Source organism: Lepidochelys kempii, chromosome 1 (assembly GCF_965140265.1).
Source record: "Lepidochelys kempii isolate rLepKem1 chromosome 1, rLepKem1.hap2, whole genome shotgun sequence".
Taxonomy (NCBI): Eukaryota; Metazoa; Chordata; order Testudines; family Cheloniidae; genus Lepidochelys; species Lepidochelys kempii.
Genome location: NC_133256.1, coordinates 294,525,859 through 294,552,399, shown reverse-complemented (window position 1 = coordinate 294,552,399; position 26,541 = coordinate 294,525,859). Strand labels below are relative to the sequence as shown.

Below are 26,541 nucleotides of genomic sequence, written 5' to 3'. Positions count from 1 at the left end.
CCACTGATCTTCATCTCAAAGGATCGTGCTTCTGGATTAATGGCAGATTATGGCCCTATAACTACTCACTGCCATTTTCCTTTAATGACAGAGGAACTAGGAGACTTTTTTTTCCCTAACTGACAAAAATGTGTCTTGCTTTAAATGGTTTATTTTAAACACACACAGAGACACACAGTCTCTTATAGCATAAACCATGTTTCATGTTATCTACTGTTCTCCACCAGGAACATTTTTTTTTTAAATGAAGAGACCTCAAGCAACTTTAAATCTTAAAAACTTTAATTGAAAGGCATAAACCCAGAGAATAGTTTCGTCAAATTTCCTTGTGTTTCTCTCTTTCCCTAGTTTGTTCCCAGTGAGCTGCAAGGAAAAGAATAAGACATTCACCATCCCTAATTGGAGCAACTAGAAAATCCTTTCTTATCTTGCAATTAAAGTAATAACATCTTATTGACAGCACAGTAGAGTAAACAGTGTCTTATTGAAAGCTCAGTGTTGCAGGAATTTGGGTTGTCCTCAGGACTTCAAGCTGAGTAATGAAAACAGGTTTTGCTACTAAATCAAAGCCTTCACTAGTTTTTCAGCTTGCCTTTGGCAAGCAGAGGTGCTTAAAACCTCCTTCTAGCTCACTGAGGATTGTTAATCAGCTAAACATAACTGAGTAAGGAAACCTGCTTAAAACAAAGAACTCAACAGATAAAAAGGTTAAGTACAATCTGTGGTATATATGGGAACCATGTTGTAATTGTGTCTTGGGACTTGACTTTATGTGATGGGGCCTGAGAGTGCAAAGTTTTCTTAAAGGTCGAATTCAGCCTTAATTATTTTTGTTTGCAGTGTTGTAGCCCAGGAAATGAGAGAGACAAGGTGGGCGAAGGTTTCAGAGTAACCGTCATGTTAGTCTGTATTCTCAAAAAGAAAAGGAGTACTAGTGGCACCTTAGAGACTAACCAATTTATTTGAGCATAAGCTCAAGCATCCGATGAAGTGAGCTGTAGCTCACGCAAGCTTATGCTCAAATAAATTGGTTAGTCTCTAAGGTGCCACAAGTCCTCCTTGTCTTTTTGCAAGGTGGGTGAAGGAATATCTTTTCTTGGACCAACTTCTGTTGGTGGAAGGGACACAGTTTCGAGCTACACAGAGCTCTGAAGTAGTAGTACAGGAAGACGAGCTACAAGCTCGAAACCTTGTCCCTTCCACCAACAAAAGTTCAATGCACATTCAACTTTGCCCTTTTGAAAAATCTATCCCACTACTATTTGTAATCCATTATTATTAAGGCTACAATTCTGTCATGCAAATTTGTACTCAATTTCACGGCATAGGTATGGGGGAAAAACCCATGGTCAGGAAAGGTCATGGCCCAGGGGGAGGGGTATTGTAGAAGAAAGGGCCCACTCCAGCAAGGAGAGGCAGCCCCAAGGGTCCTGGTAAGCAAGCCCACCCCAGAGAGGAGGGGAGGTCCTGGGGATGGAGAATGAGCGCACCCTGGGGTAGAGAAGAGGCTTGCGGGGAGGGGGGACTAGTGAGCAAGCCCACCGCAGTGAGGAAGAGAGGCCCCGGGAGTAGGGCTGGAGTAAGCCCATCGTGCATCTACCCCACAATAGCAGCTCCTATCCCACAGGGCTGGACTCAGCTCTCTGCTCTGAGCAGTGTGACCCTGTGTGTTAGGTTACAGCCCTTCCATCTCAAAAGAACATAAGAACGGCCCTACTGGGTCAGCCCAAAGGTCCATCTACCTCCAGTATCGTATCTTCCGACAGTGGCCAGTGCCAGGTGCCCAAGGGAATGAACAGAACAGGTAATCCGCAAGTGATCCATCCCCTGTCACCCATTCCCAGCTTCTGGCAAACAGAGGCTAGGGACACCTGCCCATCCTGGGTAATAGCCATTGATGAACCTATCCTCCATGACTGTATCTAGTTCTTTTTTGAAACCTATTATAGTCTTGGCCTTCACAACATCCTCTGGAAAAGAGTTCCACAGGTTGACAGTTTGTTGTGTGAAAAAATACTTCCTTTTGTGTGTTTTAAACCTGCTGCCTATTAATTTCATTTGGTGACCCCTCATTCTTGTGTTATGAGAAGGAGTAAAAAACACTTCCTTATTTACTTTCTCCACATCCGTCATGATTTTATGGCTCTCTATCATATCCCCTCTTAGTCATCTCTTTTCCAAGCTGAAACGTCTTGATCTTATTAATTGCTCCTCATACGGAAGCTGTTCCATACCCCTAATAATTTTTGTTGCCCTTTTCTGAACCTTTTCCAATTGCAATATATCTTTTTTGAGATGGGGCAACCACCCCTGCATGCAGTATTCAAGCTGTGGGCATATTATGTATTTATATAGAGGCAGTATGATATTTTCTGTTTTATTATCTATCCCTTTCTTAATGAGTCTCAACATTCTGTTAGCTTTTTTGACTGCTGCTGCACACTGAGCAGATGTTTTCAGAGAACTATCCACAACGACTCCAAGAGCTCTTTCTTGCATGGAAACAGCTAATTTAGACCCCATCATTTTATACGGAAAAAGAAAAGGAGTACTTGTGGCACCTTAGAGACTAACCAATTTATTTGAGCATGAGCTTTCGTGAGCTACAGCTCACTTCATCGGATGCATACCATGGAAACTGCAGCAGACATTATATACACACAGAGATCATGAAACAATACCTCCTCCCACCCCACTGTCCTGCTGGTAATAGCTTATCTAAAGTGATCATCAAGTTGGGCCATTTCCAGCACAAATCCAGGTTTTCTCACCCTCCACCCCCCCCCCCCCACACACACACAAACTCACTCTCCTGCTGGTAATAGCCCATCCAAAGTGACAACTCTCTTCACAATGTGCATGATAATCAAGGTGGGCCATTTCCTGCACAAATCCAGGTTCTCTCACCCCCCTCCAAAAACCACACACACAAACTCACTCTCCTGCTGGTAATAGCTCATCCAAAGTGACCACTCTCCCTACAATGTGCATAGTAATCAAGGTGGGCCATTTCCAGCACAAATCCAGGCTTTCTCACCCCCCCCCTTTTTTTCTGGGCGACACACACACACAAACTCACTCTCCTGCTGGCAATAGCTCATCCAAACTGACCACTCTCCAAGTTTAAATCCAAGTTTAACCAGAACGTCTGGAGGGAGGGGGGGAAGGAAAAAACAAGGGGAAATAGGCTACCTTGCATAATGACTTAGCCACTCCCAGTCTCTATTTAAGCCTAAATTAATAGTATCCAATTTGCAAATGAATTCCAATTCAACAGTTTCTCGCTGGAGTCTGGATTTGAAGTTTTTTTTGTTGTAATATCGCAACTTTCATGTCTGTAATCGTGTGACCAGAGAGATTGAAGTGTTCTCCGACTGGTTTATGAATGTTATAATTCTTGACATCTGATTTGTGTCCATTTATTCTTTTACGTAGAGACTATCCAGTTTGACCAATGTAAATGGCAGAGGGGCATTGCTGGCACATGATGGCATATATCACATTGGTGGATGTGCAGGTGAACGAGCCTCTGATAGTGTGGCTGATGTTATTAGGCCCTGTGATGGTGTCTCCTGAATAGATATGTGGGCACAGTTGGCAACGGGCTTTGTTGCAAGGATAAGTTCCTGGGTTAGTGGTTCTGTTGTGTGGTATGTGGTTGTTGGTGAGTATTTGCTTCAGGTTGCGGGGCTGTCTGTAGGCAAGGACTGGCCTGTCTCCCAAGATTTGTGAGAGTGTTGGGTCATCCTTTAGGATAGGTTGTAGATCCTTAATAATGCGTTGGAGGGGTTTTAGTTGGGGGCTGAAGGTGACGGCTAGTGGCGTTCTGTTATTTTCTTTGTTAGGCCTGTCCTGTAGTAGGTGACTTCTAGGAACTCTTCTGGCCCCCTTCTATCTGTTTCTTCACTTCTGCAGGTGGGTATTGTAGTTGTAAGAAAGCTTGACAGAGATCTTGTAGGTGTTTGTCTCTGTCTGAGGGGTTGGAGCAAATGCGGTTGTATCGCAGAGCTTGGCTGTAGACGATGGATCGTGTGGTGTGGTCAGGGTGAAAGCTGGAGGCATGTAGGTAGGAATAGCGATCAGTAGGTTTCCGGTATAGGGTGATGTTTATGTGACCACTGTTTATTAGCACTGTAGTGCCCAGGAAGTGGATCTCTTGTGTGGACTGGACCAGGCTGAGGTTGATGGTGGGATGGAAGTTGTTGAAATCATGGTGGAATTCCTCAAGGGCTTCTTTTCCATGGGTCCAGATTATGAAGATGTCATCAATATAGCGCAAGTAGAGCAGGGGCTTTAGGGGACGAGAGCTGAGGAAGCGTTGTTCTAAATCAGCCATAAAAATGTTAGCATACTGTGGGGACATGCGGGTACCCATAGCAGTGCCACTGATCTGAAGGTATACATTGTCCGCAAATGTAAAATAGTTATGGGTAAGGACAAAGTCACAAAATTTAGCCACCAGGTTAGCCGTGACATTATCGGGGATAACAGAACGCCACAAGCCGTCACCTTCAGCCCCCAACTAAAACCCCTCCAACGCATTATTAAGGATCTACAACCTATCCTAAAGGATGACCCAACACTCTCACAAATCTTGGGAGACAGGCCAGTCCTTGCCTACAGACAGCCCCGCAACCTGAAGCAAATACTCACCAACAACCACATACCACACAACAGAACCACTAACCCAGGAACTTATCCTTGCAACAAAGCCCGTTGCCAACTGTGCCCACATATCTATTCAGGGGACACCATCACAGGGCCTAATAACATCAGCCACACTATCAGAGGCTCGTTCACCTGCACATCCACCAATGTGATATATGCCATCATGTGCCAGCAATGCCCCTCTGCCATGTACATTGGTCAAACTGGACAGTCTCTACGTAAAAGAATAAATGGACACAAATCAGATGTCAAGAATTATAACATTCATAAACCAGTCGGCGAACACTTCAATCTCTCTGGTCACGCAATTACAGACATGAAGGTCGCTATCTTAAAACAAAAAAACTTCAAATCCAGACTCCAGCGAGAAACTGCTGAATTGGAATTCATTTGCAAATTGGATACTATTAATTTAGGCTTAAATAGAGACTGGGAGTGGCTAAGTCATTATGCAAGGTAGCCTATTTCCCCTTGTTTTTTCCTTCCCCCCGCCCCCCGACGTTCTGGTTAAACTTGGATTTAAACTTGGAGAGTGGTCAGTTTGGATGAGCTATTGCCAGCAGGAGAGTGAGTTTGTGTGTGTGTGTGTGTCCCCGGGGGAAAAAAAAAAGCGGGGGAGGTGTGGGTTTGTGAGAAAGCCTGGTTTTGTGCTGGAAATGGCCCACCTTGATTACCATGCACATTGTAGGGAGAGTGGTCACTTTGGATGAGCTATTACCAGCAGGAGAGTGAGTTTGTGTGTGTGGTTTTTGGAGGGGGGTGAGGGGGTGAGAGAACCTGGATTTGTGCAGGAAATGGCCCACCTTGATTATCATACACATTGTGAAGAGAGTTGTCACTTTGGATGGGCTATTACCAGCAGGAGAGTGAGTTTGTGTGTGGGGGGGGGGGTGGAGGGTGAGAAAACCTGGATTTGTGCTGGAAATGGCCCAACTTGATGATGACTTTAGATAAGCTATTACCAGCAGGACAGTGGGGTGGGAGGAGGTATTGTTTCATGATCTCTGTGTGTATATAATGTCTGCTGCATTTTCCACGGTATGCATCCGATGAAGTGAGCTGTAGCTCACGAAAGCTCTTGCTCAAATAAATTGGTTAGTCTCTAAGGTGCCACAAGTACTCCTTTTCTTTTTGCGAATACAGACTAACACGGCTGTTACTCTGAAACCTGTCATCATTTTATACGTATATTTGGGATTATATAGAGGGAGGGACATACTAAACCTGAGTGGTGCTGTGACCATGTGGGCCAGATCGCAATGCGTGGAGTAGAAGCCAGCCCTTTAGCTGCTGCAGGGGTCACAGACGTCATTAAAATTCACGGTTACCATTTACACCATGACCTCCATGTCAGAATCCTAGCCTTAACCTTTATACCCACACCATAGGCCAGATTCTCCTCTAAATATAAGCTCCTCCTGACAGGGGGCAGGATGGGGAAAAGAAGGGGCTACTGCAGATCACAAATAAGACTCTAGCTCAGATCCATAAATGTGACATTGAACAACTAAGGTCATTGTCAAACAAAAACTGGATCCTTATCCCAAAATACTCACAATTGAAAGGCAGAGACAGAAACAGACCTTACTAACATGATAAGAAGTTACACTGAGTGGGCTGCCTGCAACTATTACAATTAGAACATTTCACCAAAAAGCAAGGGGGCTTTGGGGCTGGGGGATGGTATTGTTCATTTTATTTGTGTATATGTTTATAACACCAATGTATGTATTCTCATTAATGACAAGGCAGACACACAACAAAACACACTGAGAAGAAAAAGCTCAGAAGCTGAGGTTAAGACAAAAGTCCTGCATTTATCACATACAGTCTGCTGGGCACTGTGTAATGTCTTTTACTTTGTAATTAAAGTATTTTAACAAGTAAAGTGTGTCAATAAGTTTCTTGGGTCAGAGACTGTCATTTTGTTCTGTGTTTGTACAACACCTAGCACAATGGAGTCATGATCCATAGCTAGGGTTCAGACATGCTACAGTAATACAAATAAACAAAGGCCAAGATAATAGCAAGTGAAAAAGGACAGAGCTGAGGGTATTCCTACAATTTGAAAACATCTCCGGGATTGGTCACTGGAGAAGATGGATGGATTCATTAACCACCGAGGCTTCAGTTTTCAAAAGTGATGTGCCACTTACAGGTCCTTCCTTCCTCCAAGTTGGCAGGCAGCAGGCTCAGGATAAGAGCTTTCCTTTTCCAGATGTTCCTATCAGCTCAAAGATAACTTGTCAAGGAAGGAAAAATTTGGAGTAGATTAAAAATCAACCACATTTTTAGAGAGGGGTAATAATTAGAATAACCTAGGTGGGATAGTCCCAGCTGTCGTTTGATCTACAGAGAAGCTGTGGTTCTTGTCTACCATTCTCTTTCAAGGACTGTTAAAAGTAGTTAAAGGTATCCCTTTCCTCTTTCCATCATCTAGCTAAAGTAAAGAATCCGACAGGTTGTCTCCAACTTTCCTCTTGTCCTGTCCACGAGACCGCTTCATAAGTATCCGCCAAAGTTTACACTATAGTTTACGTTATACTTAGTCGTGTTCTATAAGAAAAGATGTCCAAAAGCAGACCTCAAATTCAATCTAAAATAGCTGGGAATGTTCAGCTCTGAACTTCATAGTTTTGGGTCCAGGTCTGATTCAAAACCAGAAAGGGCCTCGATTTAGCACTTCCAATTCAGGGGCAGCCAATATCTCATAAGACCAGCTGTTGTCACAAAACCCAAGATGGCAGAAGTCTCACAATGCCAGAAGCTCTTGTGATATTTCTGCCATTCAGCCCCACCAAAGCTGAACTCAAGCCCTGGCTTTGATTCAGCCTCAAACCTGGACCCAAGCTCTTAAAACATTATTGGCTTATTCAATTGGTTCCTTGTGGTCCTCCTGGCTGCTGTATCCATCTTTGGTGTCTCATTTTATACTTAGATTGTGGACTCTATGGGGCAGGGACTGTCTTTTTGTTCTGTGTTTGTACAGCCCCTTGCACTATGGGATCCTGATCCATGACTGGGGTTTCTAGTACTGCAACACAAATAATAATTCAACCTAAGCTGACACTACCTCTTTGTTCCATTTTTATTTATAATTAAACCATGTAAATGAATCCCACAGCTCAGTGAATACAGAATTCCCTAATTTAGGGTCTTGCTGTACACAGAGGTTTCATTTATTCCTGTTACCTGACCTTAAGCTGTATTACAACAGGAAAGGTCAGAGTGCCCTGTAAATAAACTACTTTGATCCTGTGATATTGGCAGGGTTAGAAATTTTCCGTCCTGAGGCTCAAAGAATTAATTTATTTTCCAAGAATGTCAAGCAACCCCTTCAGAAGACTCCTTTAAATCCAGGTTGTCTAATAATTTATCCTCAATTATACATCTAAGGTTAGAGTTAAAACTTAAATTTGGTCACAGTTTGCAAACTATCAAAGGTGGAATGTGATTAGAGAATCACTAAATCTAGTCAATATTTCTAAATTTAGCAGACTGGAGTACATCAGTGCTATACTTGCTATCCACACATAATTTTCCCAACACAGGAGTCCACAAGTTTTATACATGCCAGTCACGCTGAAAGTCACTGTCTTTTTCTAGTGAAACCATTTGCAATTTTTCCCACTGTTCTTCCAAAAGTGCCTATGATATTTCAGTGAATATAAAAGCAGCAAAGAGTTCTGCAAAACTCAGTGACTGCAGTTTGCAGAGCGGAGTTCAAACAAATCATGTTTGGTTTCAACACTGTGCCATAAATACCATAGGCACTCATTCACCAAAACAACCCTTTAACTTTAAGCAGTAAGTAGTTCCATCTACATAAATTAAGCATGCGTGAGTGTGTCTTTGCAGATCAGGAACTCAATGGCAGCCTGAATGGGACAATCAGCACACAGATATTGCTATAAAGTAGGTTTCAGGCTGTAGCTCACGAAAGCTTATGCTCAAATAAATTGGTTAGTCTCTAAGGTGCCACAAGTACTCCTTTTCTTTTTGCTAGAAAGTAGTAATAGAGCACTTGCATCTTGTTACCTCATGGATAGATAACGCCAGATTCTGTTGATGGGAAGGATTCTCATCTTTTCTAGGGAATATGAGACTTCATTCAGATAAAAAGCTGAGAGCGTTGGGGGCCCATAAGGTCAATTGTCCGTCTTGCCCTGGCATGGGCTATTCTGAGAAACTGAGCTGAAAAGTAGTTTCTTTAAGATCAGGAATTCCCTAAGCTCTGTCATCCACCATTGTTTAATTGTTTGGGTATCAAATCAAGATCTCCTTTCAAGGATGAAATATGTGGGAAAGAGTGCTGAATTTGTTCTATTCCACCCCCAGCGCTCCATGGTTAATTGGAAGGGCAAATGCATCTATCTTTTTTACTAGGCAATTTATAGTGAAGCTTATATTGATCCTATCACCCACAGCATGTTGGAAAGTGGTTCTGCCATATTCATATCCATCGGGAGCTTGTAAGGGCCCATAATATTCATACGCATCTTGACTGTGGTTTCCTCTCCATCTGCAGAGCTAAGCAGGAAATGCGAGGTAGAACTTTTGTTGGTTTGTTTTAAGGAGCACTTACAGGACTTAAGGGCTAAACCTAGTGCCACAATGCCCACAGGGTGGCTAGATCCTTAATGATCTTTCCGTGACCAAGCAGGTAATCTTTGCCCAGTTCATTCCCATGGGGAAGGAAGAAGAAAATGAGCCCCAGAACTCTTGAGTTTTTGCTTTTGTGATGGATTTCTGAAAGTCTGAGTGAAATAAACCTTTCAAATGAAACAATGCCAATAGAGTCATCACTGTGGCATATCAGTAGTGCTGGAAAGAAAGTATGTTAATCCCCTGTACAGTCTCTCTATTTATACCCTTAGGCCGCAAAGAGACTGGCCAAGTAGAAGAACAATAGCAGACTAGAAATATCTCCTCTGGCTGTTCTTCTCATCAGCTGTTTATCCTCTTTATTAAGGATCAGTGTGAGAACAACCTCTGTTAAGGGCAATGTTATACAAATAAGTGTGATTGTCACGCTGATTAAGTGGAACTTGGCCATGTGATTTGCATCTCACCATCTGATCCTCTGCCCTGTTTTATTGTTATTTGTAAAAAGAAATGTTCTGTAGTTCTGGTTCAGAGAATGCATAATAATTTAAGGTGATTCTTCTGTTCACATCCAGAGAGCAGTTCACTGCAGGATTCAAGAGCCTCAGTGTGGCATGGACAGAATGCATGCAGCTATGTGTCAAGCTAAGGCCTTGTCTACACCACTACTTACAACACTGACATTTTTTTCGCTCAGGGGTGTGAAAAAACAACTCCCTGAGCAATGCAAGTTTCAGCGCTATAAAGTGGGAGTGTAGATCGTGCTACAGCACTGGAAGCGCTGTTCCCCTTGCAGAGGTGGTTTTATTACAGCACCGGGAGAGCTCTCTCCCAGCGCTGGAGCCGTGACTACTTGAACGTTGGCTGTGTAGACAAGCTGGCAAACTGAGATGTAAAGGTTTCTTTTCACAACAATCAAACGTGACAATCAATAATTTGATTGACAAAGAGTAAAAAAAATCTTAAACAAGAAATTTACTAGATCATTCAGGGAAATTGTGATAGCTCTTAAACATGGAGTTCTAAGGCCAGTTAATTCTCAATCAATCTGACCTACCTTTTTAGGAATCTGCAGTATTTTTCTGGTTGTATTTTTTTTTCAATTTTCAATTGATATTTTCAATATACATAGCTGGTTCATAACTGTAATTATCTCCTCTATTTAGAAGGAGCAAGCGCTTGGTCTTTTCTGCACAGAATGGTCTTTTCTGGTCTTTTCTCTCACCCTTCACCATGGTTGTAAATAGAAGGATAACACCTTTGACCTCAAAAGCTGTACAGTCCTATCCTACTGACCCTCTGTTAGTCAGACCCCATGAATACAGACTCAAGAAACCTGCATGTGTTTACCCGTGTCTTAGGGTTTGAGCGACAAGGTGGGTGAGGTAATATATTTTATTGGACCAATGTCTTTTGGTGAGAGATACACGTTTTTGAGCTATACAGAACTCTTCTTCAGGTCTGGGAAAGATAGGGAGAGTGTTATCACAGCTAAATACAAGATGGAATGAGTGATATAGCAAAAGTATAAGTAGTTAGCACATATTCTAAGGGACTATTCAAGGTGAAGGGACCCATCAACACCCCTGTTGTCATAGGACAAAAACGGGGGTTAGTGGGTTACAGATTGTTGTAATAAGCCATAAATCCAGTGTCTTTATTATGGCTGGGATTTTTAACATCTAACAAAGTTATGAATTTAAGCTCCCAGACTCATCTTTTGAAAGTGTTGTGTAGGTTTCCTTTGAGTTTGATCCGCAAGGTCTGAAGCACTCTGGCCCCAATCCAACAAGTACTTGAGCACGTGCTTAACTTTAAACATGGTCAAAGTTAAGTGCATGTTTAAGGGCTTTGCTGTATCAGGTCCGGAGTGCTTAGCACCTTGAAGGATTGAGCCCTTACACTCTGCTTTACTGTTCTGTCTTTCAGTTGTAATCTCAAACTTTGCAAAATTAACCAATCTGGAGAATTACTTCAACTGTAGCCTTTGGGTGCAAGATCTGATCTGCACATTCTAATCAACTGTATGATCCGTTCTGTACATGCCAGACACTAAATTTTAGCAATTAGAAACAGTGTGAATTACAGTATAATTCAATACTGTACAATATTATGTACTAGTACATAATAAATTATGCCTAGTACATTGTGAATCAAAAGGTTGGAGGCTGAGAGTTGTCTAAGAGCTAAGTGTGAATTACCACATCGTAACTCAAGGCCTGTGGTGTCTTATATTAATCATTTATACAACAGCATATTATTAATAAATGCAAAAGCAGATGTCTCTTTCTGCAGTAGAATGTGCTCAAGTGAGCAGTTTGGGGAGACCAACTACATTAAGAGGCAAAGCCCAAGTGAAGTATATACAGTAATAATGAAAAAGAGAAACAGTCACTGCAGCCAACAAAAATATATTGGGAAGTCTCTTAAATTTGTATGTTACCTTCGATTATAAATCTTGTATCATTTAAATACACCACAGGGCAGATCCTCAGCAGGTATAAGGGAGCTAAATTGACTTACAAATAGCCATGCCTAATTACACTAAGGGCTTGTCTTCACTACCGGGGTAAGTCAACCTAAGTTACGCTACTCCAGCTACGTGAATAATGTAGCTGGAGTCATCATAGCTTAGGTTGACTTACCCTGGCGTCAATCTCCCCATAGTGAAGACAAGCCCTAACTGAAGATCTCACCCATGGTCTTCAAATGTTAAGAACTAAAACACCACCAATGACAAGCCTGTTAGATATTTCAAGTACGCAGTAACACAAGGCAGGACATTTATTACACCATAATATCAATATAACTTGGGTACGCTTCAAGACATAGGCCCAAGTGCGGTTATTACAGTACAATTAGTACCTTAGAGTGATGTTCTCTTTATGCATTTATAAAATGGATATTTTCTTCCCACCCTTGCACCCAAATTCTTTACTTATTTGCCACATCACAATTTCCTACACTTGAGGACTGAATCTCTGCACCACTTTTGGTTTTCAAAAGCACTCTTCGGTTTCCAGAAATCTGTTCCTCCTATTTAAACACATAATTAACTTTGTGGCAGCCATTTCCAAGAAGTTTTTTTAAACCATTTAAAATGCCCGTGTGTAATTCTCTTCAAAGCAGCAGCAGCAGCAAGTTCAATCTGCTACCACTATATATCAAGCACACTGTAAAAAAGCAACTTTCAGAGTAAAACAGTAATTTCTTAACTATGACGGTTACTTTTTAAAAGTCAAAGAAAAAAGCAAAAACATTTACTCCCATAGAAACATGTGAAAGGCAATAACTAAATATAAAATAATTTTTATCTATAGGTACTGCAAAAGAAATGAAATGTAAAGTTAATACATTTCTTAAGCCAAAATAGTTACTGTAATAATAAAACTTTGACTTTTGGACAAGTTCATAATCTATGCAGTGTAGCCTAATAGACTTCCAACTTTCCATAATTTGACTTCACACATTTTGACTAGAGCCCCATAATCTTAAAAATATGATTTTTCTCATATTAACCTCACTCAAACAAAGCTAATTAACATTATGCAGTTCATGAGACCATTCATTGTCTAAATATGTGACTGGATTGACTATTATAGGTGCAAAAAGAGTTTCCATTGTAAGACTGTTTTCATCTCCTTTTGGCTGAATTTTCCATAGTTGGTGTCAGGTGAAGAGTTGACATGTGTTTGTTTTTATCTCTTTTGGGAAGACTGAGGAAAATCTGCTCAGCCATTTTTGAGTATGAGGCTGGAAAAAAGCACCATCTCCTTTTTCATGATCAGTGAATAGAGAGCTACCCAATAAGAATGGGGTCTGGGCATCTGCTGTCTTGAGTCCAAAATACAAGTAAGTATCCATAGGTTAAGCTATTCTGCATATAGAGGTTTTTGGGACAAATCCAACGCTATGGAGGGGGAGCGTAGACTGGGACTGTCAAAAGCCTCTGTATCTACAGAGACAGGTACAATGGAGGCCTGAGAGATTAAGATCAGGTTATAAAATGTTGTAGGTGGTTTAATGAAGCCCATCTGATTGGTATGTTTAATGGTTGGGAGAACTTTCTCCAGTTTCTGTGCAGATATTTTTGCCAATATTTTACTGTTGGTATTTATCAAAGACAGTGGGCAGTAACTGGCATGTTAACCTGGGTTTTAGCAGTAATGAAATATGGGCAGTTTGCAGGATGGGAAGTAGAACATTTCCTTTTAGGATTTTATTGACATACACAGATGAATATACACACAGAGAGGCAAGTGTTTGGATAGGTGTTAGGAGAAGTCTACTGGGAAACCAGCATTTCCAAGAGCTTAGCTAGCTATTGTCTTCTGGATTGCTTCCTGGACCTCCAGAATGATGGGGAACTTCTAGCTGCTAGTGGTATCCTTCATTTTCTGAGGGAGGATAAAGGAATCAAAGAATTTAGAATGGACCAGATTGGAGACAGAGAGATCACTGCAATATAATCTTCTTTGCCTTCACCTTGCCCCATTAGTCGGGGTCATCAGCTCTTATTCTTCATCTCCAAGCAGACACTGACCTTCTTCATGTCCTCCTGCAGCATCTCAAACCATCTTTTTCTGGGTCTTCCTTGTGGTCTTTGTCCCATGACTACTAGCTCTTGTACTCTCTGACCAACACATCCCACGCCTCGTCATTTCACATGATCCAATCTTCTCAGTTGATGCTTCCACAGCTTTCCATGGTAAGAGCTACGTGCATCATGTCTTATACTATTTTACTGCACAGCATATCAACTTTTGTTTTACCTAGCGTCCACCTGAGTATTCTCATTTTGGCACTCTGATGTAGTTATTGTTCTCTGTAGCTCACTGGCCAGAATTCTGACCCATATGCCAGGATTGACCTAATCGTGGTTTTATACACTTTGTTCTTCAGTTTACTTGGCATATCCTTAACACAGAGAATTCCCATCAGCTCCATGCATTTGCATCAAGTGCTCTTCATGCACTCCTAACATCCACATCCCCATTATAGTTTGACACTGAGATATTTGAATTGTTGCACAGACTTTAACTCTATACCATCTAGATTTACTGGCTTCTCATTGTCCCTCTCAAAGAAGCATTACATGTCATCCATTATGTAGACTGATTTGTAAACCATTTTCTTCTAATGCAGCCCTCCATTGTTCTATATCCTTTTCCAGTTTTCATGACACAATATAATGTCATCAGTGAAAAGCATGCTGCATGAAGTCTCTCCTCTATTCACCTGTGTCCATTAGAATCACAAATAGCAATGGGTTTAAGACTGATCTTTGACATAGGCCTACCTGCATAATGAATGGCTCATTGTCGCTGCAGTTGCTTCTCACTACTGTTGTGCTACGCTTGTAAATGTATATGATCATCTCCAGCAGATTGCATGACCACAGACATCATCATATCAATCCTCTAGGAACTCTGTGGTAAGCCTCCTTCAAGTCCACAAACACCAAACACAATTCCTTGTGTTTCTCCCTGTACTTCTGCACCATTCAGGTTGCAAATACTGCATTTATGATTGACCTTTCTGGCATAAACCTGAATTGATTGTCATTTACTTGTGGTTCCAGTTCCTCATGAAATCTTTCCTCCATAATTCTTTCCAACCATTTCATTCATCGTGTGACTCATTAACTTGAGAGGTCTGTAATTACTGCATTCTTGAACATCCCCTTTACTTTTGAAAATAGGGACCAATGTGCTCTTCCTCCATTTGTTGGGCATTTTTCCAATTCAAGATTAAGTGGAAGAAGTTCATCATCATCACCATGACTCCCTTACGTCCTAATGCCTTAAATGCCTCAGTTGGTACACCACCCAATCCCTCTGCCATGTTTCATCATCTTTAGTGCTGCCTGACAACTCGCCATGCTAATAAATTGTGAGGTTGTTGCCTGCGCACACTTCCCTCAACAGTTTCCTTGGATTCTTTTCATTGAGCAGTTCTCATAAAACTGCTGCTATCTTCTAATGATTTTGCCATCTTCCATTAACACTCTTCTGTTTTCGTCTTTGACGCCCTTCACGGCTCCCAAATCCTCAGTGCTTCTTTGCCTCATCTTGGCTAATCTGTCTATTGCTCACTGCAATATGAGGCTTGCTAGAGAATGGGTGTTGATCATGTGATCATGAGCTACGAGTTGTGTCATTTCTCTGTGGTGCTGGAATGGGAGAGATTGGACTAGACTTAGGCTACCGTCTACACTACACTGAATGAACCACCCCCGCGAGCGACATAAGTTACACTGACATAAGCGCTTGTGTGCACAGCGCTATGTCATAGCGACACAGCTTCTGCCGCTCACGGAGGTGGTTTTGTTATGCCGATGGGTGAGCTCTCTCCCATCAGCACAGAGCGGTGGGTCTCAAACCCCTTGTATTGTGACCCCTTTCACACAGCAAACCTATGAGTGTGACCCTCCACCCCCTTATAAATTAAAAACACTTTTTCAATGTTTAACATTATTATAAATGCTGGAGGCAAAACAGGGTTTCGGGGTGCAGGCTGACAGCTTGCAACCCCCCATGTAATAACCTTGCGACCTCCTGAGGTTTGAGAACCCCTGGCATAGAGCATTGTCACCAGATGTGCCGCAGCAGGGCAGCTGTATAGATGTGAGCTTAGTTACCTACCCAAGGTGAGAGCACATTTTCAGCAATTACAAATAAGTACAATGGAAAATACATTTTGCTATTTTTCTAAAAATGTGAATAAAATAATTTTGAAATGGAGCAAAATATTTCGTAATATGTAATTATACATCTGACATTTTTGTTACTGTATTTCAGTTTTTAAAATTACAAACAAAATGAGGAAAGTGTAAAGTAGTTTGAAGCAAAACATCTTTCTGTTCAATACCATGTCTTTTTAAAGTACTGGATTACATTTAAAACTCCTTTAGTAACAGTAAAAACTGTAGTAATATTAAAAGAATATATTGAGCTTCCTACTACCTGCAGTAATACCATGGTGACACAAATTTCCTGCCAATAAGAAACAGGAATGCTTATTCCTAAAAAAAGGTTTTTCACTTTATACAATGTCCTGTAGAGGGAGTGCCTCTTTCATTTAGCAATCAGATTCCAAATGCAAAGTGATGGAAATAAATATTAGTAAATCAGTCAGCCAGGAAACTAGCTAGCTAAATTTTAAATGAAGAAATGCACAGTGGGAATGTTTTAAATGCTACATATTTCTTATATAGAACATTTTACAACAGCTCTTGACCATCCAAAGTCAAATGTGCCCTTTAGACACTTTTACAAATTTAGGCCCTGATCCTACAAACACAGTAGTTAATAGGGTTGCCAGGCGCCCGGCTTTCGATCAGAATGCTCAGTCGCAAAGGGACCCTGGTGGCTGCCAACCAGGCCGTTAAAAGTCCAGGCAGTGGCGCGGCAGGAGGCCGGGGCAGCTCCACGCACTGCCCCCTGCCCCAAGTGCAGACTCCGCAGCTCCCATTGGCCAGGAACCACGACCACTGGGAGCTGTGGGAGGTGGCACCTGCAGGCACAAGGGCGGCGCGTGGAGCCTCCCTGGCAGCCCATGTGCCTAGGGGTCACAGGGACCTGGCAGCCACTTCCTGGGAGCTGCGGTAAGTGCCGCCAGGACAGTGCAACCCTTCCCACATCCCACCCACCTGCCCCAGCCTGGAGACCCTCCCACTCCCAAATTCCCTACCGGAGACCACACCCCTCCTCACACCCCAACTCCCTGCCCCAGCCCAGAGCCCTCTCCTGCACCCCTGAACCTCTGATTTCTTGCCCCACCCAGAGCCCACACCCACAGCCCATACCCCCCCTGCACCCAAGCCGCAGCCAGGAGCCCTCTCTCGCACCCCAAACCCCTCATCCCTGGCCTCACCCCAGAGCCCGCACCCCCAGCCAAGCCCTCAAACCCCAACCCCCTGCCCCAGCCCGATGAAAGTGAGTGAGGGTGGAGAAGAGCAAGTGATGGAGGGAGGGGGGATGGAGCGAGTGGGGGCAGGGCTTCAGAGAAGGGGCATGGTAGGGATGGGGTCTCGGGGCAGGAGGTAGGGCAGGAGTTTTCCATTTTGTGCAGTTAGAAAGTTGGCAACTCTAGTAGCCAATGGAACTGCTCACATGTTTAAAGTTAAGCACAAATGTTTGTAGAGTCAGGGCCATTGCAGTACTACAAATGATTACTTATGCAAGTAATGAATACTCCTATACATATGGGAAGACCAGGTCCATAAGGCAAAGAGACACTTCTGAACAGTTAGCCAATCTTCAGGGCCTTGTCGGTAGTTTCCATTAGGAGAAGAAATTGATTATGAGAATCAGTTATATTTTTTGATACAATCCTGTTTATTTACAAAGCATGTACACAGAGTTCTGTTTCCCTAAACACAGAAGGCACAAACACCAGTTGACAGTTTCCTTGCTCACAATTTCCAAACCTCACACTCCAGCTAGTCCTGTGCCTCAAGGAGCTCTGTCTCTGCTCCTCTCAGGGCCACACTCACGTTTGCTTCTCTCTCTGCTGCTTTCTTTTGGCTTTCAGGTTGCTTTCCCCTGCTGACACACATAGCTCCAACAATCCATGACCCGCTCCCTGTATTTGCAGTCAGTCCCCAGGGCAACCACTCTCTTATTTTCTATGAGTTAGTTCTTGCTTAAGCCTTCCCATATGGCCCTGTGCCTTGGATAGTGAATGCTATTGTTTCAGCTTACTCTGAAAAAGGAGCTTAATTGCTCCTTCCATCTAGCCTGAATGGGGGATAGTTAGTGTGCTCATCAACTTTAACAATTTCTATGATTGCCTATAGTTCAAAGATATGCATACTGGTAGCAATTAACACCTTCTAGGATAACAAAATGGGAAAACAGCAGCCCTGATTCTGATTTTGGGCCAGGTCTATACTACAGACTTAAAGAAAAGGAGTACTTGTGGCACCTTAGAGACTAACAAATTTATTTGAGCATAAGCTTTCGTGAGCTACAGCTCACCTCATCGGATGCATTCAGTGGAAAATACAGTGGGGAGACTTATATACAAAGAGAACATGAAACAATGGGTGTTACCATACAAACTGTAACACACACACACACACTCTCCTGCTGGTAATAGCTCACCTTAAGTGATCACTCTCCTTACAGTGTGTATGATAACACTAATTTTTTTATGTTCTCTGTGTATATAAATCTCCTCACTGTATTTTCCACTGAATGCATCCGATGAAGTGAGCTGTAGCTCACAAAAGCTTATGCTCAAATAAATTGGTTAGTCTCTAGGGTGCCACAAGTCCTCCTTTTCTTTTTGCGAATACAGACTAACACGGCTGCTACTCTGAAACTACAGACTTAGGCCTTGTCTAGGCTACAAAGTTTTGTCGACAAAAGGCAGCTTTTGTTGACAAAACAGTGGATGCATACACACTGCGATGTGACTTTTGGCAGCAAAAAGGCCCTGTTTTGGCGACAAAATAAAACCACCCCAATGAGAGAGATAAGGCTTTTTGCGCAAAATTTTTGTCAACAAAATTGCTAGTGTAGACACCATGCTCGATTTTATCGCTTTAATTGAGATTCAGGAGGTGTCCCACAATGCCCAGTGTGATCGCTCTGGTCAGCAATTTGAACTCCATTGCCCTGCAGCCAGTAAACAACCATCTGCTCCTCCCACTTTGAGGCCCCGGAAATTTTTGAAATTCCGTTTCCTGTTTGCTCCGGGTGGAGAGGTCTCATCACATCTTCCCAGGTGACCATGGCAGGTTATCACAGCAAACTCTCTCCCGTTTGGACCACTGTGGAGCTGCTGGATCTGCTAAGTATACGGGGAGAAGAGGCTGTGCAGTCCCAGCTGCGCTTGAGCCGTAGGAATTTTGATACCTACTAGCAGATTTCTCGAGGCTGGTGCAAAAAGGGCTGTGATCAGGACACACTGCAGTGCAGAGTGAAGATAAAGGAGCTGAGGCAGACGTACCATAAGGCGAGGGAGGCAAACCATCGCTCCAGTGCTGCACCTAAGACCTGCCGGTTCTATAAGGAGCTGCCGGTTCTATATGGAGCTATAACCACAGTGGACCCACCTCTACCGCCAAGAGTCCCGTGGATACTTCAGTGGGCCTGGAGGCAGTGGAAAGAGGGCCTAACCCAGAGGACAAAGTCACTGATGAAGAGGTAGAGTTAGACAATAGTGTGGCGCTCCCGGTGGGGCAGGCAGCCAGGAACTGTTCTCTACTCCAGAGGTGTCTAGCCAGTCTCAGCAGTTGCTCTCCAGCGAATAAGAAACAGGACAGATGCCTGGTAAGTGGCTGTGGTTTGTGTAGTGCTGAGGCGGGTTCAGGGTATAGAAATGTAGAAGGCTGGCTGTGTTTCTGTGAGCTGGACATTTCCCTATGTAGCTAATCAGTACAGTGGAACAAGGTGTTGATGCACACCGAGATCTCATGGAAATCCTCCAGAGAGATCTCTAGGAAAGTTTCCTGGAGGTATTCGGTAATCCTCTGCTGAAGGTTCCTTGGCAGAACTGTTTTGTTCCTTCCCCCATTGTAAGAAACTTTCCCATGCCATTCCGCAATCACTTGTGCAGGGACCAAAGCGGCACACTGGCGAGCAGCATAGGGACCAGGGTGGAAGCCACAAGCATGTAGTAGATGTACCCTTGCTTTACTGCTTACCCTCAGCAGTGAGATATCTGCTACAATGAGCCCTGCCAGTTGAAACATGTGGGAGAATTTTAGAAAGTTTTCCCTTGTCGGCTGCACTGCAACCCTTGCAGAGCGTGTGCTCTTTTCCCACTGAATTGTATATGGATTTATTTTGCAGGGTCCCCCTTAGCCCGAGGCCCTGGGCTGCAGCCTTAAAGCCCCTGAATTAATCCAACCCTGGTGACCTGGCCAGAGGGCTAAGTCACAAAGCAGCCATACTACGACTCCATGAGCGGGAAGAGCAGCAATGGTGGAAGAGAAGAAAGGGGGTGCTGAACTAGGCAGAGCTAATATGCAGAGGAGGTGCCACCCAGTGGTGAGTAGAGCATGCCGTGACCCCAGTATAAGAGGAATTTGCCATGTGTATCTCTAACGTGACTCTTGCATCCATTTTCTAACATCAGCCCAGAATCCTTTCAATTTAGGAAAATTCCAGCAGGTATGAGGATGGTTATAACTTTGTATCTTTTCTATTAGCCTTCTACTCAAAAGCATTTGAACCATTTTTGCTTAAACTTCCAAGAAAAAAATATTCATACAGGTACAGGCCCAACACTGAAAATTTCAGCCCATTAGGGTAAACGTGTAAGATGGTTTTACAAGCAAATGAGACCAGGAGGTTAGTGTGGAAAGGCTTATGCATCCTTAGCTAGAATGGTTGCTCCAAACACACTGTACATTTTAGAAGCTTTGCATTAAAATTATTGCATGAAACAACTTTGTGCATTTGATTAAACTACATTTTGTTTACAAATGATCTTTCCCTTATTGCTGCACATTAAATTTACAGAATTAACATTTTCATAATATAGTGCTACAAATAGGCTTCTGCATCCTTAAATTAGTCTGAAATGCCATCATACTTTAGTATATAGGAACTATATACCCAGTATTTTTGTTTAAAATGTTAAACACATTGTGTAATATTTGACTCTATTAACTACTCCTATACACCACACACACACACCAACTTTAAATTTCATATTAAGCTTCTCAAACAAATACAGGAATATACATAAACTAAGATACTATAAACACCACCATGAAGTTAGTGGAAGGACTCCCTTGCTTTAAATGAAGTGTGTGCACAAACATTTGAGGGGGTCACAGTCCAAATAGTTACTTCTATAATAAATTAAAAGTATCTAGTCAATTAAAATAAAGCAGTAGGGCTGTTATGTCTCCCAATATCCAATCAACCAATTGTGCAATTCATTTGAAATAAAATGACTAATTGGATCAGGAGAGCAACAAGATAATAGAGTAAAAACAAAATCAAGTTAACATGGTGAGAGAGTCCCTGTTTGCAAGCTGCATCCAGACCCATTTAAGTCTCCAAATAATTCCAGTTGCAACTGTTTCCACCTAACACGGAATTTACATTCTGTAACCCACCAGCCTCTTCTTTATGTCCTATGACCAGTGGTGAGCTGGAGCCGGTTGTTAAATTTAGAAGCCATTTTAGAACTGGTTGTCCTGAGAGGGACAACCGGTTCTAAAAGGGCTTCTAAATTTAACAACCAGCCAAAAGTGGCGCCTTAGGTGCCACCACCGTGGGTGCTCCAGGGCTGGAGCACCCACGGGGAAAATTTGGTGGGTTCAGAGCACCCACTGGCAGCTCCCCACCCTGCGCCCGGCCCCAGCTCATCTCCGCTCTGCCTCTGCCTCCTCCCCTGAAGGCGCCGCCCCGCTCTGCTTCTCCACCCCCCCTGCCCCGGCTTCCCGCGAATCAGCTGTTTGCGCGGGAAGCCTGGGAGGGCTGAGAACCAAGTGGCGGCTTCACACTCAGGCCCAGGGAGGCGGAGGTGGAGCGGAGGTGAGCTGGGGCAGGGGGCGCGAGGAGGGCCGCCTGTGCCGCAGCAGGTAACCGGGGGAGGGGGGGTGCAGGGGAACTGCTCCCGGCCGCAGCTCATCTCCGCCTCCCTGGGCCTGAGTGGGAAGCCGCCGCTTGCTTCTCAGCCCTCCCCAGCTTCCCACGCTAATAGCTGGTTCATGGGAAGCCAGGGGAGGGCACAGAGAAGCAGAGCGGGGCGGCATGTTCAGGGGAGGAGGCGGAGGTGGACCGAAGGTGAGCTGGGGCCGGGCACGGGGCGGGGAGCTGCTGGTGGGTGCTCTGGACCCACCAAATTTTCCCCGTGGGGGCTCCAGCCCCGGAGCACCCAGAGAGTCGGTGCCTAAGGCGCCACTTTTGATGTGATCGGTGCGGGAGGCAGCTGCTCCCCCTGCTCCCCCCCAGCTATGCTACCCCAGCTCTGGGAGCCAGAGGAACCTGCCGGATGCTTCCTGGGAGCCGCCCCAGGTAAGCACTGCCAGGACTCCCCATCTCGCCCCCCAGCAGGTCCCTCTGGCTCTTAGGGGCGGGGCGCAGTGGGCACCCACTACGGTGGCCCACGAGACCCTCCTGCCCGGTTCTGGGGGCAGTCAGGGGACAGGGGAGGGGGGCGGATGGGGCCGGAGTCCCGAGGGGTGGGGGCGAGGAGGGAACTGGTTGTTAAGATTTTGACAGCTCATCACTGCCTATGACTGCACCGAGGGCCGGCTCTAGGCACCAGCAAAACAAGCAGGTGCTTGGGGCAGCACGTTTCTAGGGCCGGCGTTCCGGTGCCAGCCATGCCGCCCCTAGAGATGTGCCCCGCTGCCGCAGCTCGCCTCCGCTCCGCCTGCTCCCCTGAGTGTGCCGCCGCCGCCGCTCTGCTTCTCCCTCCCAGGACTGGCACGCGCAAAACAGCTGTTTTGCGCAGCAAGCCTGGGAGGGAGGGAGGGAGAAGAAGCCGAGCGGCGGTGCACTCAGAGGAGGCGGCGGTGGTGGAGCGGAGCTGAGATGGGGCGGGGAGCGGTTCCTCTACCCCCCATTACTTCCTGCGCTCCCCCCCACACCCTCGCTCAACTCTGCTCTGCCCGCTCCCCTGAACGCGCTGCCTCTCCCTTGCCTGAGAGGGAGGGGGGAGAAGTTGAGCGGTGGCGTGATCAGGGGAGGAGGCGGAGCGGAGGTGAGCTAGTGCAGGTGGTTGTGTGGGGGGGAGCTGCAGGAAGCAATGGGGGGGGACATGTGGCATGCCAGGGGAGGAGGAGGCGGGGCTGGGGATTTGGGGAAGGGGTTGGGAAGGGGCAGAGCTGGGGGGGGGGGGGGCACAAAAAAAAAAGCAGGGGCAGCCAAAAAATGTTTTGCTTGGGGCAGCAAAAATCCTAGAGCCAGCCCTGCCTGCAGGGGTGTTAACAGGCCACTCTACCTTGAATGGTCCCTTACAATATGTGCTCACTACTTATGCTAAACTATCTGTTCCACCTTGCCTTTAGCTGGGATGCTCTGAGTACCTTTCCCAGACCTGAGGAAGAGCTCTGTGTAGCTTGAAAGCTTGTCTCTCTCACCAGCAGAAGATGGTCCAATAAAAGATATTACCTCATCCCATCCACATTGTTTCTCCACCTAACAAGTCTTTTTGCACTGTGTCCAGAAGGTGCCAGGCCTTAAAGATGCAGTAACTGTATACAGTGTCCACAGGGAGCTCACACACCTGCAAACTGCAAGATTCAGACGTGAGCACAGTCTGTCTGAAAAATACCCTGGGAATGTTTGCAACTGAATCTTCTGATCTTGAAAGTACAGACTGCGTTTTAATGACACAAGGAGCAGCTTGCACACCTGCAATCTATGCTTTTTCTGAAGAAGGTTGTTAATATCTTTTTTATAAGGTCTATAGGTTATATCTTTAATGTTAACAACAGATTCACCTTTGTAAAGGCTCTCTACCTAGTCACTTACTTTAGTGATTGATGAGCATAATATAGCTGGGTGTCTACCTAATATAGCTGGGTGTCTACACTGCATACTTTTAGTTCACTGAAGAAGTATATATAACCACAAGAAGGCAGAGCACTAGCTAGTTTTGTATTTACTCCTCCGTTGAATGCTCATAAATTAGAGTTTGCGTTGAAAGACTAAAGGGTATGTAATCGCCTCAACACACAACGGATTTAAGTGCAAAGTTCCCATTAGTGTCTGCTAACAGGAGTTATCTGTGTAAATCCCTGTACATGAATAAACTTTGAAAATACAAAGAATCTCTAAGGAAGAAAGGAGAGAAGTTAAAATGAATGAAAAAAAATAGCAGCAGAGCTCAGAACATAAGCCAATCCCCTGAGGCCCAGATCTTGAATGGTATTTAGGTAGCTAACTCCCACTGGGAGTTAGGCGCCTAAATGCCTTTAAAGATCTGGGCCTGAGCTAGCAAGGTCTGGGAGCACAACAGAGACACTGACCACCTCAGTTATTGTCTAGCCAAGCCAACCCCTCTAACTGACGCAGGAATGTATTTAATGGTTTCCCATAAAGCCCAGTCTCAACCTCCTTTGCCATGGGTCTGCCCCTTGTGATGTCTGTGGAAGAGGAGGGAATTCAAAGGGAACATGGGAAAGAACCCTTCACAACTATATAAATCTCTGATAAGTGAATAAATTGTCCCTGCTTCTGTGTGATGAGAAAAGATGTGACTTCAAAGTGAGTTACTTCCATGCCAGGACAGAAATGGAGGGTGGATTCAGACTCAGGATACTCTTTCCTAATATATTTTAAGTTATAATAGAAATATATAACAGGAATTGCCAGACTGGATCAGTCCTGCAGTCCAACTAGTCCAGTATGCTCTCACTGACAGTGGCCAGAACCTGGTGCTCCAGAAGAGGGTGCAAGAAACCTTGCATTAGGCAGCTGTGGGGTAATCTGACCCCACATTTAGTCTCCTCCTAATCTCCAATAGTTGTAAGTTGTTTTAAATCCTGAAGCATGAAGTCAATAGTTCTTCCAAAATTAGTTAGAATTACGACCCCTCTGGATAGCCTCATTAGCCATATAAATACCCAATCCCTTTTTGCTAAAATTTTCGCCTCAATGACATCCTGTGGCAATGAGGTTCCTTCTCTGTTTATGTATTATTTGAAAAAGTATTTCTGGCTTTACTGGTTTTGAATTTGCCACCTTTTAATTTCATTGAAAGTCTGTGTTCTTCTGTCCCGAGATACTGAGAACGGAAGCTCCCAAGCTCACTGGTTTTCAACCCTTTTTCATGTGTGGAACCCTAAACAATTTCGAATGGAGGTGTGGACCCCTTTGGAAATCATGGACATAGTCTGTGGCCCGCCATGGGTCTGAGGACCACAGGTTGAAAAGCATGGCCAGGGGTTCTCAAACTGTGGGGTTGGGACCTGAAAGTGGGTCTCAACTCCATTTTAATGGGGTCACCAGGGCTGGTGTTAGACTTGCTGGGGCCTGGGGCTGAAGCCATACCCAAGCCCCACTGCCCAGGGCCGAAGCCCAAGGGATTTCAGCCCTGGGTAAAGGGGCTCAGGCTTTAGCTTCAGCCCTGGGGGGGCCAGGTTCAGGTTACAAGCCCCCCTGCCTGGGGCTGAAGCCCTTGGCCTTCAGTTTTGACACCTCCCCCCCCTCCCCCCCACACACACCCCCGGGGTGGTGGGGCTCGGGCTTCAGCTTTGCACCCCCTGTCCTGGGGTCATTTAGTAATTTTGGTTGTGAGAAGTGAGTCGTGGTGCAATGAAGTTTGAGAATCCCGGCTTTAGACCATTCATTATTTTATGTGCTTTTATCATGTCCCCTCTTATTAATCTGCTTCCTAAAGTAAACAATCCCAATCTCTCCAATCTCTCTTCACAGAGAGTTTTCCCGTGGCTCTGATAATTTTTGTCACCCTTCTCTGACCCCCATCTAATTTCTGTTATTGCTTTGAACAAAGACAGAGAGAACAGCCAAGCAGCAGCAATGCTCCCAGCAGATGCAGGTCCACTGACAAAACTACAGCAAAACAGGTTAAGGCCAAATTAATCTCTGGTGTAACTTCACTGAAGTCAATGGGCTTATCCCAAGGATGAATTTACTCCTCTTCAGTTAAGTTCCCAGGCAGAGTTCAGTTTCTCTAGCATTAGCTACACTGACAATTACCTGTTCCTGACAACAGGTGTCAGCAATGGGTGAAACTGAACTGGTGCTGAACACAGTTTTATTGCAAATGCAGATAACTGTAGTCAGCATTGTTTCAGAAACCCTGGTTAAAACCAGGTACACAGGAACTGCTGTGCCTGTTTAGAATTGTGGTCTATCTACTTCAGTATCCCATTCTGACCCGTGCCAGATGTTTTAGAGGAAGGAGCAAGAAACACACTAATGGACAGTTATGGAATAATCTACACACGGGTTCTTTTTCCCTAACCTGTCAGCTAGCGGTCAGCTCATGCCATAAAGTCCTATCTAATGTAGTTGTGGATATTCTCATTATCCATACAAAGATGTTCTCTTTGTTTGAATCCTTCTAAACTCTTAGCTTCAGTGATGTTTGTGTCAATCTGTACCATAAGTTAATTATGCAGTGTTTTACCTTTTGAGGCAAATTGCCGGTACGATTATGATGAGTCCCGCACTTCCTCTTCTTGGGGGCAGGGAGGGAGGAGTCAAGGCACAGTTTCTTTATCTACTGTCCCACTAGTAACCCAGAGAAGAGTAGTGGAGAGGGAGGGCCCCGGGCCCTAGGGATAGTGGTAAACCACTTGAACTAGTGCTTCCTTCCCCTGGACTA

At 44.5% G+C, this 26,541-nt stretch overlaps 1 protein-coding gene across 4 annotated transcripts in view; it reads left to right on the top strand.

Annotated features, from left to right (window-relative positions):
• Positions 1-26,541, top strand: part of ANO6 (anoctamin 6) — a 182,486-nt gene that overhangs the window by 139,867 nt on the left and 16,078 nt on the right. For 2 of the 4 annotated variants that reach the window (XR_012156788.1, XR_012156787.1), the window contains exon 20: positions 20,076-20,273. Coding sequence is in view for 2 of the 4 variants with exons in the window: in XM_073327997.1 (XP_073184098.1) it covers positions 349-381 (33 nt within the window). In the remaining 2 variants the exon portion in view is untranslated. Of the gene's footprint in view, positions 1-348; positions 506-20,075; positions 20,597-26,541 lie in introns of those variants that run through there. The other 2 variants (XM_073327998.1, XM_073327997.1) reach the window with 2 other exon arrangements.